At 50.7% G+C, this 12,580-nt stretch overlaps 1 protein-coding gene across 1 annotated transcript in view; it reads right to left on the bottom strand.

The window, feature by feature from the left end:
• SMG6 (SMG6 nonsense mediated mRNA decay factor) overlaps positions 1-12,580 on the bottom strand; it is a 169,308-nt gene that overhangs the window by 59,502 nt on the left and 97,226 nt on the right. The window contains exon 13 of the mRNA XM_065418202.1: positions 9,524-9,725. Within this exon, the coding sequence (XP_065274274.1) occupies positions 9,524-9,725 (202 nt within the window). The remainder of the gene's footprint in view (positions 1-9,523; positions 9,726-12,580) is intronic.

Here is a 12,580-nt window from a genome sequence, read left to right on the forward strand (position 1 = left end):
GTGCGAGTCTAGCCTTTCCATCGATGGTCATGCCATGCCTCCAGTCAATGCTGGAAAGAAGCCCCTCACCTCCAACATGGAGTCAGTGCAACGGGGCTAGAACAGAGCATTGGCAATGGGACTGCATGCATGTTGGCACAAGTGAGTAGTATCCAGACTGTCTGCTTCACAGCACAGCAGGGGGAGGCTGGGACAGGAGACGGGTGGGCGAAGGCAGGGGAGATGGATGTCAGTGGGTCTCAGGAAAATGTTTGGCCACACTCATGGCAGTGACAGCTAAAGTTATTTACTGTGCCTGTTTTTTTTTACAGAGCACATGCTCCTATCCCCCAATCCCTGTGCACTCCCACCTCCGCTCCACGGCGCCCTGCAGTGACAGCCAAAGACATAGTCCGGGTCCTCCCAGTTGCTGCACAAGGTGCTCTGCAATCCCAGGGCACTGCAAGGCTGCCCTTGACTCAGGCTATGCCCAGACCAGGCCCAGAAGCAGGAAGGACTCTACTTCCCCCTGCAAGATGTGCCCCTCGTACCCGATGCACCAGGCCCCATCTGTGCCAGGAGGGGTGAATCCTGAAAGGAAACTGTTTCCAGTGACGAGGTACTTTCACCTCCTACAGTGCCATCGGACGCCAGCTATTCTCGCTCACGTCAGAGATGGGGCTTTCTGGAGAGGAGTGTCTCCAGGAGGGAGAGATGGGCAGGCCTGTCGGAATTCAAAGGACACTCTCACACGGAGTGCCTCCGGAACAGCCCTGAATATGCAGGGCTGGCTCCTAACTCACAGATGGAGTCAGTTGGTCCCACACGATGTCCAGAGGCTCTGGCTCTCACACTCCCAGCTCCCTCAGACTGCAGGGCAAGAAAACTACTCTGCAGCAGGAGTCAGGGTCTACCCAAGAGCACTGAAACAAACAGCATTTCCTTCGCCAGCTTCTGTCCCTGTGAGGCAGAGCTTATGGCCCCTGAGGCATAATACTCTGCATTCCCCTGGGAGAGGGCAAGTCTGGGGCAGGGCAAGGATTATTGCACTGGTGTTCTGCCCTGTGCCTGATGCCTAGCCCACACTTGGATACCATCGCTGTGTGTCAGCGGGCAGGCAGCCATCCCCACAGATCTTCTGCATGGCTGGATGAGCTAAGATGAAAGGCTTCAAGCTCCTGAATATACCACATCTGCAGCAAACAGCAGCTCACGGCACACATTAAATGGACTCTCAGCTGGCTAATCAACAGGTCTCAAACGTAATGGTAAACAGGGAATCACCACTGAGTGGGCGTGTTTCCAGTGGGGTCCCGCAGCGATAGGCTCTTGGCCCTGAACTATTTAACATTTTTATCAATGACTTGGAAGGAAACATAAAATAATGACTGATAAAGTCTGCAGACGACACGAAGATTTGGGTAGTAGTAAATAATGGAGACAGGTCACTAATACAGAGCTTGATCAAATGGGTGCAAGGAAACAAGACTGTTTCAATACTGCCAAGTGTTAAGTTATACATCTAGGAACCATGTGCAGGTCTCACAGATGGGGGACGATGTTTTGGAAAATGGTGACTCTGAAAGGGACGTAGGGATCATGAGGGAAACCATCTGAACACGAGCTCCCAGTGTGATGCAGCGGCCGGAAGAGCTAATGCCATCCTGGGCTGTGTAAACAGGGGAATATCAAGTGGGAGTAAAAGGTAATATTACCTTGGTATTTGGCACTTGTTACCGAAATACTGTGTCCAACCCTGGTGTCCTCAATGTAAGAATCAAGAAGGACGCTGAAAAATTTGGAGAGGATTCCGAGAAGAGCCATGAAAATGATGAATGGATTGGAAAACATGCCTTATAGTGGGCAGGTCTACAGTACTGCTTAAATCTATCTAACTTACGTCGCTCAGGGGTGTGAAAGAACCCCTCCCTCCCGAGCGACGCAAGCTTTGCACTGTCCATACCGGTGCTATGGCGGCAGGAGAGCCACTTCTTGCCGAGATGGAGTAATTATGCTGATGGCAGAGCAGTCACCAGATCCGCTACAGTGGTGCAGCTGTGCCGATGTAGTGCTGTAGCGTAGACTTGCCCAGTGACAGGAGGTCGAGCTATTCAATTTAACTAAGAGAAGGTTAACGGATGACTTGTTCATAGTCTGCAAGTGCCTATTTGTGGAACAGAACTTTGATACTAGAGGGCTTTTCACTCTACCAGACAAAGGTATAACAGGATCGAATCGCTGGAAACTGAAGCTAGACAAATTCAGACAAGTAAGAATTGTGCAAATTTTTAACAGTGAGGTCACGGTGGACTGATTTAAATCAAAGTGACTTAAATCACCGATTTTAATAATGATTTAAATCAGCAAGCAGGAAAATCTTTATTTAAATAATCTATTTTAATCTTGTTTTGCATTTGTTCTTTTTAGTTCTTTTCCTAAAGAAAGGTTGATTCTCACTGGTTAGTAACCATTAAAATATGTTGATTTGCAACTAAATATAACCTTTCCACTAAATTTGGTACTTCTTTTTGCTAACCAGGAGGATACACTGTATCTATACACATTTATTTAAGCAATTATCTAGCTTGACATACACATTTATTCAGATTCTTAATTTTTACTTTTTTTATTACGTTAGAATATGGTGAATGATGCATTTCCTATTTACGAGATGGTGACTCATTTTTTTACTTATGACGTGTCACAATTATTTGGATGGAAATTAGAATTCAATTCTACAGTTGCATTCAAATGCACAAACCCAGCATTTTTTTAAATAGTTACATAAAACTACTTTAAATGTGAAGGAGACACAAGAAAAAAATAGTTTGTGAAAACGTGTTTTGCATTTAAAACTAACAGATTTTATTAACCAAAGGAACGATTTACCTGTCGTTAAGTGAACTGACTGTTTCTAGTCCCATGTCTTTCAAGATTGTAGCCGTACTAGTTCTCATCCTCTCACCTCACATTTGATTCACAGATTGGGAGAGGAAAACCAGCTTTCCTGGGCTTTGAAGGAACTAGCCATTGAACTAAAGTACGGTAGCTGAATAAACCAAAATGAGGTAGATATTCTCTCTGCACCTGTAGAATTGGCACTTCAGCAAACTCTGGTTTCCAGCTTAGCCAGAGACTTGCATCAGTTCAGCGGTCTGACTTTCTTTAAACCTCGGCTACAAATATGCACTGCTTCATTTGTTTTATTTAATTCAAATTATTTTAATAGATTATAGTAAATTTAGGCTTTTTCAAATGTCATTTTCAAAAGGTTTAGTTTTAAAAAGAAAACGTATTTAATTTAAATTAAAAAATCTGTTTTTTTAATGTTTTTAAAAGTTGATTTTTATTCACCCTAAGTGAGGGTATTTGACAACTGGACCAATTTACCAAGCGTCATGGTAGATTCTCCCTCATTGATCATTTTAAAATCAAGACTGGATTTTTTTCTAAAAGATCTGCTCTCTTTCAAACAGGCATTAATTCAGGGAGTCCCACAGCCTGCTGGACAGGAGGGCAGGATACATGATCCCAGTGGTCCCCTCTGGCCTTACCCTAAAGGAATCCCTGGTGTTAGAATCTGCTATTCTGCTGGCTAATGCAGGTCATGGAGGAATGTCTTTTGCCGAGGGACTGCTGACCTGTGTCTCTCCTGGACTCCCACTGCTACTGAGAGTGCCTGATCAACAGCCAGCCAGACAGATGGGCCTCTATGACAGTGGCTACATTCCCTTAGCCTGGTGTAGCCAGACGGGGGTGCCCCCTCCTCTCAAACCCAGACCTCAGGCAAGGTGTGGGGGAGCATTCCCAACCCAGCTGTGACATTTCCTTCCACCTATACCTGTACAGCTGTTTCCTACATGCTGCAGCCTCAAGAGAGATGTGTGAGGCTTCTGTAGGTGCTTGGGAACAAGACGGAACAGAAACGCTTCACACCTGGCTCCAAAATTACAGCACGCTGGAACATGGCCAACATAAACTGGCAGAGTACCAGTTGCAATGGACATCAATTAAGGAGCCTGTCATCCTCAGACTGCAGGGTTTTCTCTTTGCGATCTGCATCGCTCCTTAAGCCTTCAGCAGCACCAGCGCTGGAGTTTTCCAGATGGGATCATTTCCCTCTGATTCCACTCACTAGATTTATGGCAGAATCCCCCCCCCTCCTTTTTTTTTTTTTTTTAAGAGCTTGAACTATTATTCCACATTGCAGATTTCTCCAGGGCTGCATTTAGTGTCCTCATGCAATACTACAGCTTGTTTGCACCAAGTTACCTTTATCTTCAGCCACAATAAAACAGAGTTTTAAAAATATGCTCAAATGTTGCTCTGTTTAAGCAGCAACTAGCCGGCCAGATGAAATGAGAGCTGCTCAGAATCCCTCTGGCACACAGCCGTGCGGAGTCTGGCCAAGGGCACCAAGGGTCGCTCGGATGCTCCAGCATGCCCCTTTCTATAAAACACTGACCACAAGCACAGGTCAGAGGTCAGTGTGTCCTCCATCTGCCACACTGGGCTGGGGAGATGGGTGGACCTTGAGACCTCCCATCACAAACAAAGGATGTCAATGATGTCTGGCAAATTCAGAATGGCCGAGTGACTCAGGGGGTGTCTAGACAATCACTGGCACACAAGGTTCAAGGGAAACGCAGATAATAAGATCAAGAGTTCAAGCCAGGAAACACTCTGCATGTTACCTTCTCAGTGGGTGAAACCCAGTTTCTTCTCTATTACCAGTGACATCAACTTCTGACGTTGATGGTAACTCACCATCAGTGCCTTTTACGATCCAAAGATACCACATGAAAGGGAAGGACGAGGTCAAAGTGGAGTTTAGTTATTGGTCTGCAGGTGTTTCAATGTTTAATTCCATAGCCTATGGGCTGCCAGCTGCTGCCCTGTAGCTGTGTGTGGCAGGGCTCTGGTGATGCTTGTTTGGAAAGCAAGGCAGACAGAGATGAAAGGAGTCCTTCAAAGGTGACTCCTCCTTGGACTCTTCCACTCTAGGGTTCTCACTGCTTCCCTCCTCCCCACCGAAGTGAACTGCAAGCCCCTTGCTCTGACGGGCTGAGCAAGCGTTCCCGTGTGGCTCGGCACAGACACAGCACCTCGGGGACATGCACAGGAGGGTGCTGGGAAGCAGGTCCATCACTTTGCCTCAGGGTTCTCTTTCCTGTTTGGGATGAGGCTGCCCCTCACAGAGGGCCCAATTCTGCCACCCTTACTCCTGCTGGGCAGCACCTTGCGCTACTGCCAGCAATGAGATTACTCGTGGAGTAAGGTGCTGCTCAACATACGGGTGGCCGAACTGAGCCCAAAGCCTTTATACTCCTCATTACCCACAGTGCTCTACCAACCACCCCATGGGAACTTCCTCCTCAAGACAACAAACTTCAGAGCCACTCTCAGGAAGGTAAATGTCCTTGCCTCTGTCCCAGGAGGCTTTCAGGAGATTAGCCACAAATCTGTCATCTCAGGAAGGACAGGACCTAGGTTTTCACGAGGCATTCCAATGCCTATTCCTCTGGCCCTACTGCGTGGGCTCTCTTTCTGGGCAGACAGATACTCTACTTCACACAAAAAAAGAGCTGAAAGTCTTTAGAAAACTGCATCTTGCTAATAAGCAGCTCAATGCTCTGCTAGCTAAATGGGCTAACGTTAGCCCAAGCCTAACAAAGAGAGCTCCTGAGAGGCCAATGCAGTGGCCAGCAGTTATGGAAACTCCGAACATATGAGCCAGACTAGAGAGAGATTAATAGTTCAGAAAACATACCTGGGCCTGGAACCAGAGAAAAGAGGCTTGTACTTTTCAAAGAGAAACAAAGGCCCTTAATGGAACCAGGTTTGGGACCCACTGTTTTGCCGTTCCCACAGCAGGGGACCATGCACATAGCGGGCAGCTGAGCATTCGTCAAGTAGGGAAGATGACAAGTGTAGCTGCAGGCGTGACGCCCCACCATGCATGCGCCAATCCCTAGACTGGAGTGTCTCACTCAGAGACACATGCCAGGGATTTGCCTCCTTTCCAGGACCATGCAGGAGGCAGAGCACTTGGGGTCTTGCCAGTGGTGAGTGAGTTCACCACACATGTACAAAGCGCATGCTCCTATGAGCACGCGCACAGAGAAAGGCTCCCTTTTGTTTCAGTGGAGGGAGCCGTAGTGACTAGCCCCATAAGCAAGTGTATTAATCATTCACCGTCTGGTTTTAATCCACACACTGCTGATCCTGCGTCTCACTGTATTGTTATCGGGGGAAAGAGCATTTCTCCTCAATCTTATTCACCAGCCAAAAACGTGAAAATGCAAAAACCACATTTGTGAAGGGCCTTCCCCAGGACACAGGCCCCAGACCCCAGTGAGCTGGGGCTGTTGCCTTTTTATTGGTATTTAAAAACCTTTTATTAACATGTGTCAAGGCTGGGGGAGGAGGGAGAGAGGCTCAGGTTTCAGGACCCCCCATTCACAGACATTTATTGTGGGAAGGGACATTAACACTTTCTCTTCCACATCTCTCTGGCTGGGGCTCACACAGGATCTGCTACTCAGGTACTAGCTTAGGCACACAGGTGCATGTGCTGTAGTGTTTCAAACTTAAATGACAGACTGAGCTGCTAGATCTCTTCCTTTGTGTGCCCAGCCTATGCCGAGTTAGTAGGAACGGACGCACACTGAGTGATGATGAGCATCCAAATAAGTCTCCAGAATGACCCCAGAGGAGATCTCCGGGCCGTTCTCCCCACCTGGGAGTTCCACAGCCCAGTCACAGCCTTACCACCAACTCCACAGGAGCCCTCTTGCAATCAATGGCCAGCGAGCGCGGAAGAAACCATCAGATGCCCAAGACTCCCGGGAGAACGCCCCTAGTGCACAGAGCAGATGGGCTCTGTTTTCAGTGCAATCCAATGTTTGCCACTGGAAGCCCCCACCACCAGCACCACGCAGGCACAGATGAAACCCTCATTCTTTACCTTCCCCTCTGCCAGCAGCCTCACTCCACCACACCATCCTACTCAGCACTTGCCCTGGGGAGCAAAGCTAGGTAAGAGCCTGATGCTAGCGGCATGGGACCAGCTCCCAGTGAAGGGGGACAGGCCCTGACAAGATGCCCATAGTCTGTGAACCTGTAGGCACAGTATGAAGTCTCACTTTGCTGGTTATGTAGACTGCAGTTGATCGGTATGCGTCACTGTATTCCACTGCACAAGTCCTGCATACAAGTGTGTGTTTCAGCAGGTATTCGCCCAACACACACCAATTAAAACACCACCATGCAATGCTCAGCCCAGAACGAACACTTATGGGGGAGCTTGAGCTGGTGATAAGCTGGCTTTATAAGGGGAAAAGGTGACAGCTTCAGTGGTAGTGCATGAGAAGACAGAAAAATCTAAACAGCATGCTGGTTCCGGCATGAATCCCACCGCAGAGCCTCCCAGCAACGAAAGGTGTGGAACATGTTCATCCACAGCAAGATGGAAGCCAATGTCCAGTGACCCGCTGAGAAATGCTGGCTGTGAAGAGGCTCTGATGGACTGCAGCACTCTACCATAGAATGGGACTGAGGGAACGAACAGAAGAACTGGCAATCGCAATGCTCAGAATTTATTATTTAAGATAAAAACACAGACCCTGCCCCAAAGACTTGCAGTCCAATCTCAGGTATTATCAGAGAGGGGCTAAAATCCAAATGTCTCTCTCTTCATAGGTATTTGCTGTGTTTAGATAAAATGACTGCCACATGCAGAGTCTGGGGAACACGGCAATGTGTTTAACACCCGTGCAAATGAAACAGGGGGCTGTGAAGAACTGGCTGCAAAGGAAACAAAGAGACATTTCCTAAGCAGCAAAGTGTGAGAATTCAGAACTGAGAGGGGCAGTTTCACATTCTCTACCAACAACCTAGAAAACCCACGCTGTTTGGGTGGATGCTGCTTCGCTGTGCGAGACACGCCCCCCCCCTTTTCCCCACAGTTCTCTTTACATCCCCCACTGGGGACCAAGAAGGGAGAAAACCTCAGCTCTGTGGCTGCTCTGCAGCTCACTGAGGTCTAAGGGACAATGCTTTGAGCATGTCAGTATTTGGGGAGGGTAATCCGAATGCCTCTGGTGCCCAGTGGGAAATGGCAAAGTCCAGGGAATGCTGACACAGCAGGTACATTGTGCTCTCTGGCCAGAGCACCCTGTCTGGCTGTCTGCCGTTTCTGTCATGGGTTCGATGCTAAGATTGGGATGCTGGGACTGCAGGTGCACGTGTCAGCTTTGGGCTGACTATATGGCCTAAGTCAGACTGCCTTCTCCCGCCCAGAGGAACCAAGCCCAAGCCAGTCTGCAAGGCCACCAACACATGCCAGCTTCCCGGGGGGAAAGAAATAGCGACTGCAGGGTTGCTATTTTAAACCCCAGGAATATGCCCCTGAAGAGCCTCTTCTGATGGTCCTTTCCTGGAGCGAGGTGCTTCTTGAAACAGGGACAGTGATTGTATTCTCCTCTCTGCCCCAGTGCAGCGTTACAAGGGGCAGCAGGGCAGACAGGGAAGTGAAACAGAAATTAGCACCTCTCAGGTTCCCCTTCTCACGAGGGTCCCAGATTTCTCACAGTCAGTTCAGGAACAGGTCATGGAGAAGTGACACCTGGAAATGCACATCTCTGGCCAGCCCCAGCTTACCCACCTTTCTTACAGACTTGGTCCCAGCAGCTCCACTTCTCTTCCTAGAGTCCTCTCTGCTCAGGGAAACACCACAACATCCTCCTGTGAGAGTGACAGCTCCAGCTCTGGGATGCTGCCCTGCAGGGCTCACCCAGGCAACAGACACAGGGGACTGACAAGCTCCACTCCTCAATCCTGCCCTGCCCCGTGTGGTCCCCAACCCCATGTCACTCTCCTCTCTCCACCCCCAGCAGGAGTGCACGTGGACAGTGCAGGCACCTTCTCAGCCCCAGCCCCCACATCCCCCCTGGCCGGGCGGTGGCACAGAATGGAACCTAAGCCCCACATCAACAAGGGAGCTGATTTCATTAGTCTAAAAACCAACAGCCGAAGAAAGTTCAGGCTAGACCAGGCTCCTAGAGCAAAGAAAGGAAAATAGAGAGCGGGCAGCAGGGAATGCTTTATATTCCTAAAAGCCTTTTGTACGTTAACACATGGTGTCTGCTTCTCTCTAGTCACCTATTTATCACTCTCCTCTTTAGAGAAGGAAAAAAGCCCTGGCTGCTTTCCTAGCCCAGAGTTTTGTGGCCGGGGGAGGGGGAGGGTGCGTTAAGCATGATGCAAACCATTTGGAGTGGAGTGAGAGCGCTGCCAACACAAGCTGCACTATTTAAACAAGTGAGGAAATGATCGTATATACAACATGCCAGCGAGCACACACACACACCAGAGGAAGTCGAGAGGGGTTTTCATGACACAGAGCTGGATGTCAGCGGCTAAAAGGTCGATATTTTCCCTTAACACCCTTCTCAATGACTTAATCGTGTTCCGTTTGCACAGAAAACTTCCCAAGAATAAAAGTCTGGAGGAATCAAGGGGGGATGTTTGGCCTAGTGCTGACCTTGTCCGAGGTTTTCTCCACGTAGCAGGGCTCCTGGGGGGCGACCAGCAGGGGGACAAAGCCCGAAAGGAGCCGATCCTCTTCCAGGCTGAGCAGGGAAAGGTCATCATCGGGGTCCTTGTACAACGGCACCTCCGACTGATTCACTGTGGTCAGTATGTTACAGAAGTCAGCCAGTGTCGCCCACACATCCACTGAGACCCTGGGAGAACGAGGGGAAGAGATGTGAGCAATTCTGGCATGTTCTCTGCCTCATCACAGCAAAGATCAGGGAGGTGAGATGAGGCAAGATGCACCTCCCAGCACATACCCTTCAGGGTAGGAGTGCAGCCCCATGGGTTTTACCCCGAGCAATGAGCCCAGCACTTGCTAACACAAGCCCTCTCCCCACTCTGCAGATGAGGACAGTCAAAAGCCCCCCTTACTCCTCTACTGTGGACCAGGAAGCTCCCAGGATACCCCCCCACACACACACATAGAGTACAGCCCCCCCTGCAAGCCCAACCTGGTACGGAGACATGGGGAAGCATCTACCCCACCCAAAGCCCCAGGTGATGCTGAAAATAATCCAGCTCACTCCAGAGGGGAGTAATGCTCCATGTTATGTCTGGGAAGGGGGAAGTCACCTCCTGGGCAGCCTCAGGATGGCCCTCTCCTCTACTGCAGCCACAGCTCCAGCCCTGCCTGAGACACAACCTATTTTCTCCAACCCCTCCTAGAAGCTGATGTCCCCAGGGCCCTATCTGTGTCTCACAAAGTGCAGACAGAGCCCAGGTCACTATCTGCCATCACATGCTGTGGCCATGCGGGACCTCAGGGGCTTTGTCTTTAAATGCCAGTCACTAGATGTAACACCTTGTTTCATTTCTGGTCACAATTTCAACACTTTGGAGCAAAGCTGCCTGTGTGGTGTGTCACCTTCTTCGAGCACCAGTGACACGCAGAGCCCAGACTGTCAACACAAAGCCTTGAGCAGTTCAGCAGCCGCCTGTAGCCTCTGCTCTCCTCCGAGGGCAGCTGGAGCCCAGTGCCCCCAGGGTCTAGGTGGGGCGTGGGGGCAGAATAGGTGCACAGTGACACACTCGGGCGGCGGACCAACCGCACAGCTACAAGCTCACAACCAACTGCTACTTGTTAATGATTTCACACAAGAAAGCAGGGATTTTAGATCGAGGCAGGAGACGTGCAGGGAGATGGGGAAGGGAAAGCAGCACACTGAGCTAGGCTCCCCACGCCTTCGGGTCCCAGACAGCAGCCTTGTGCTGTGCCCATCTGTGCCTCCTTGATGAACTGTGAGGCGCAGGACAGAGACCAATGGCGGGGGGATGGGACTGTCTCCACAGCCAGAGGCAGCCAAGGGGCTGGAGCAGGCCCCCTGCTCCATGAACTGCTCCAGGTGGACAGAGTCTGCACTCGTTTATTTATGGCAATCAATGTACCAGGAAAGTGCACTGAAATGAAACATCTTGTTTTCAAGAGCGTCCTGGGAACTGGACGGAATGAGCTGCCATTAATCAAAGCCCAGCACATAATCAGCACACGTGTAGCACAGAGTCACCCACATCCCCGAGCCGGCCCCGGCAAACATGCTGCAGAGGAGAAGAGGGCCTTCGAAGCCCTCTGTGCACAGACACCAGGAGCTGGGCTCATTCACAAAGCTCCATCACTTGGCTCGGCCAGGTCTGGCTGTCAGAACTGTTTAAACATGGAAAAAAATAAACAGTTGCAACACGTTTTTCGGAGGGATCTGTCCGAGGCCCTTTGTGATGTAATGGGAAACACTGCATTTGTGCTACCAGCTGGAAAATAAACAGAGCTGTGAGGGTTAAAAGGAACTGAACTTTCCACGACCCCATCTGCAAAGAAGAAAATAATAAGAGGAATGATCCACTGCCCCACAGCTCTGATAGTTTATCCTTCAGCCCAGGCTGCAGAGACAAGCACCGGATGTGATAGGGCTGCTCTGGGCCACCTCCAACGTGAGCGCTGCCCATGGGAGACACGCAGGGGTTGAAAGGCTCAGCCCTCCCCCAGTGCCCTGCTGCATGGGTCTGGTCACATAGCACTCCTGGCCCTCAGACTGAGCGGGCTGCTCCACACCGGGATGAGCAGCGAGAACAGCTGCAGATCGGCTGGGGACCCGGACAGGGAGTGCCCCCTTTCCAGCAGGGGTAGGGGGCATGGATGACACAGGGTGCCGGGGGAGCAGTCCCAGACCAGGGGCTGGGACAGGGCCGACAGGGTGCTGGTGGCAGACATCTATGGCCGAGGAGGGGAAGGACACACAACAGGGAATGCTCCATGCCAGTTGGGGAGGAGGACCGGGCACATGGCAGGGAGCACTTCTCTTTGGGTGGGGGAGGCAGAGGCATATCAACACGCTGCAGAAACACTCCTGACGTGACATTCGTGCCCTTTGGCCCCCGACAGGCTCAGCGTCCAACGCCATCCTCAGGCCATACAAATGGTCACATAACTCACATTACTGCATTTCAGAGAGCTCGCTAATCTCACAAGGGGCAGAGCTGGGGCGTTCCCCTCCTGCAGGCTTAGCAGCTCGGCACAGCACCCTCCCTCCGTGGTCGCTAGTGCTCCAGCCCCACTGATGAGGAGTTTACCCTTCCAGCCCCCTATCCCAGTGCAGGGCCCCCCAGACCTTCCACCGGGACAGGAGTTGCTGCCACTGCTCCGCAGCATCCTCCCTGCTCCCCCCAGTTTCGCAATGGCTCAGCAGATCCGCCCTTTCCATGGTACGTGTCAGATTTCCACTCTATGGTCCCCTCAATCAAACGGACGGTTGGGGCAATTCTGTCATGAGCTATCGACGCGGCTGCTGTGTAATTCAGAGCAGGAGCTGGGCTGCACCCATTAGGTGTGAAGCGGCTGGGCGTGCATGGGACCTTGGCAATAAGGATGGAACGAGAAGTGCTTTTCCTTTGCTGTTTTCGCCCTGGTTTCCAGCTGTGACTCTCAATGATGAGGATTTAGCTGGGAGTGTATCTGACAGAATCTTGTGCAGCGGCCTCCTTCCTGTGTGTCGGCATGTACGCCACTACG

This window comes from Emys orbicularis, chromosome 17 (genome assembly GCF_028017835.1).
Source record: "Emys orbicularis isolate rEmyOrb1 chromosome 17, rEmyOrb1.hap1, whole genome shotgun sequence".
Classification (NCBI taxonomy): domain Eukaryota; kingdom Metazoa; phylum Chordata; order Testudines; family Emydidae; genus Emys; species Emys orbicularis.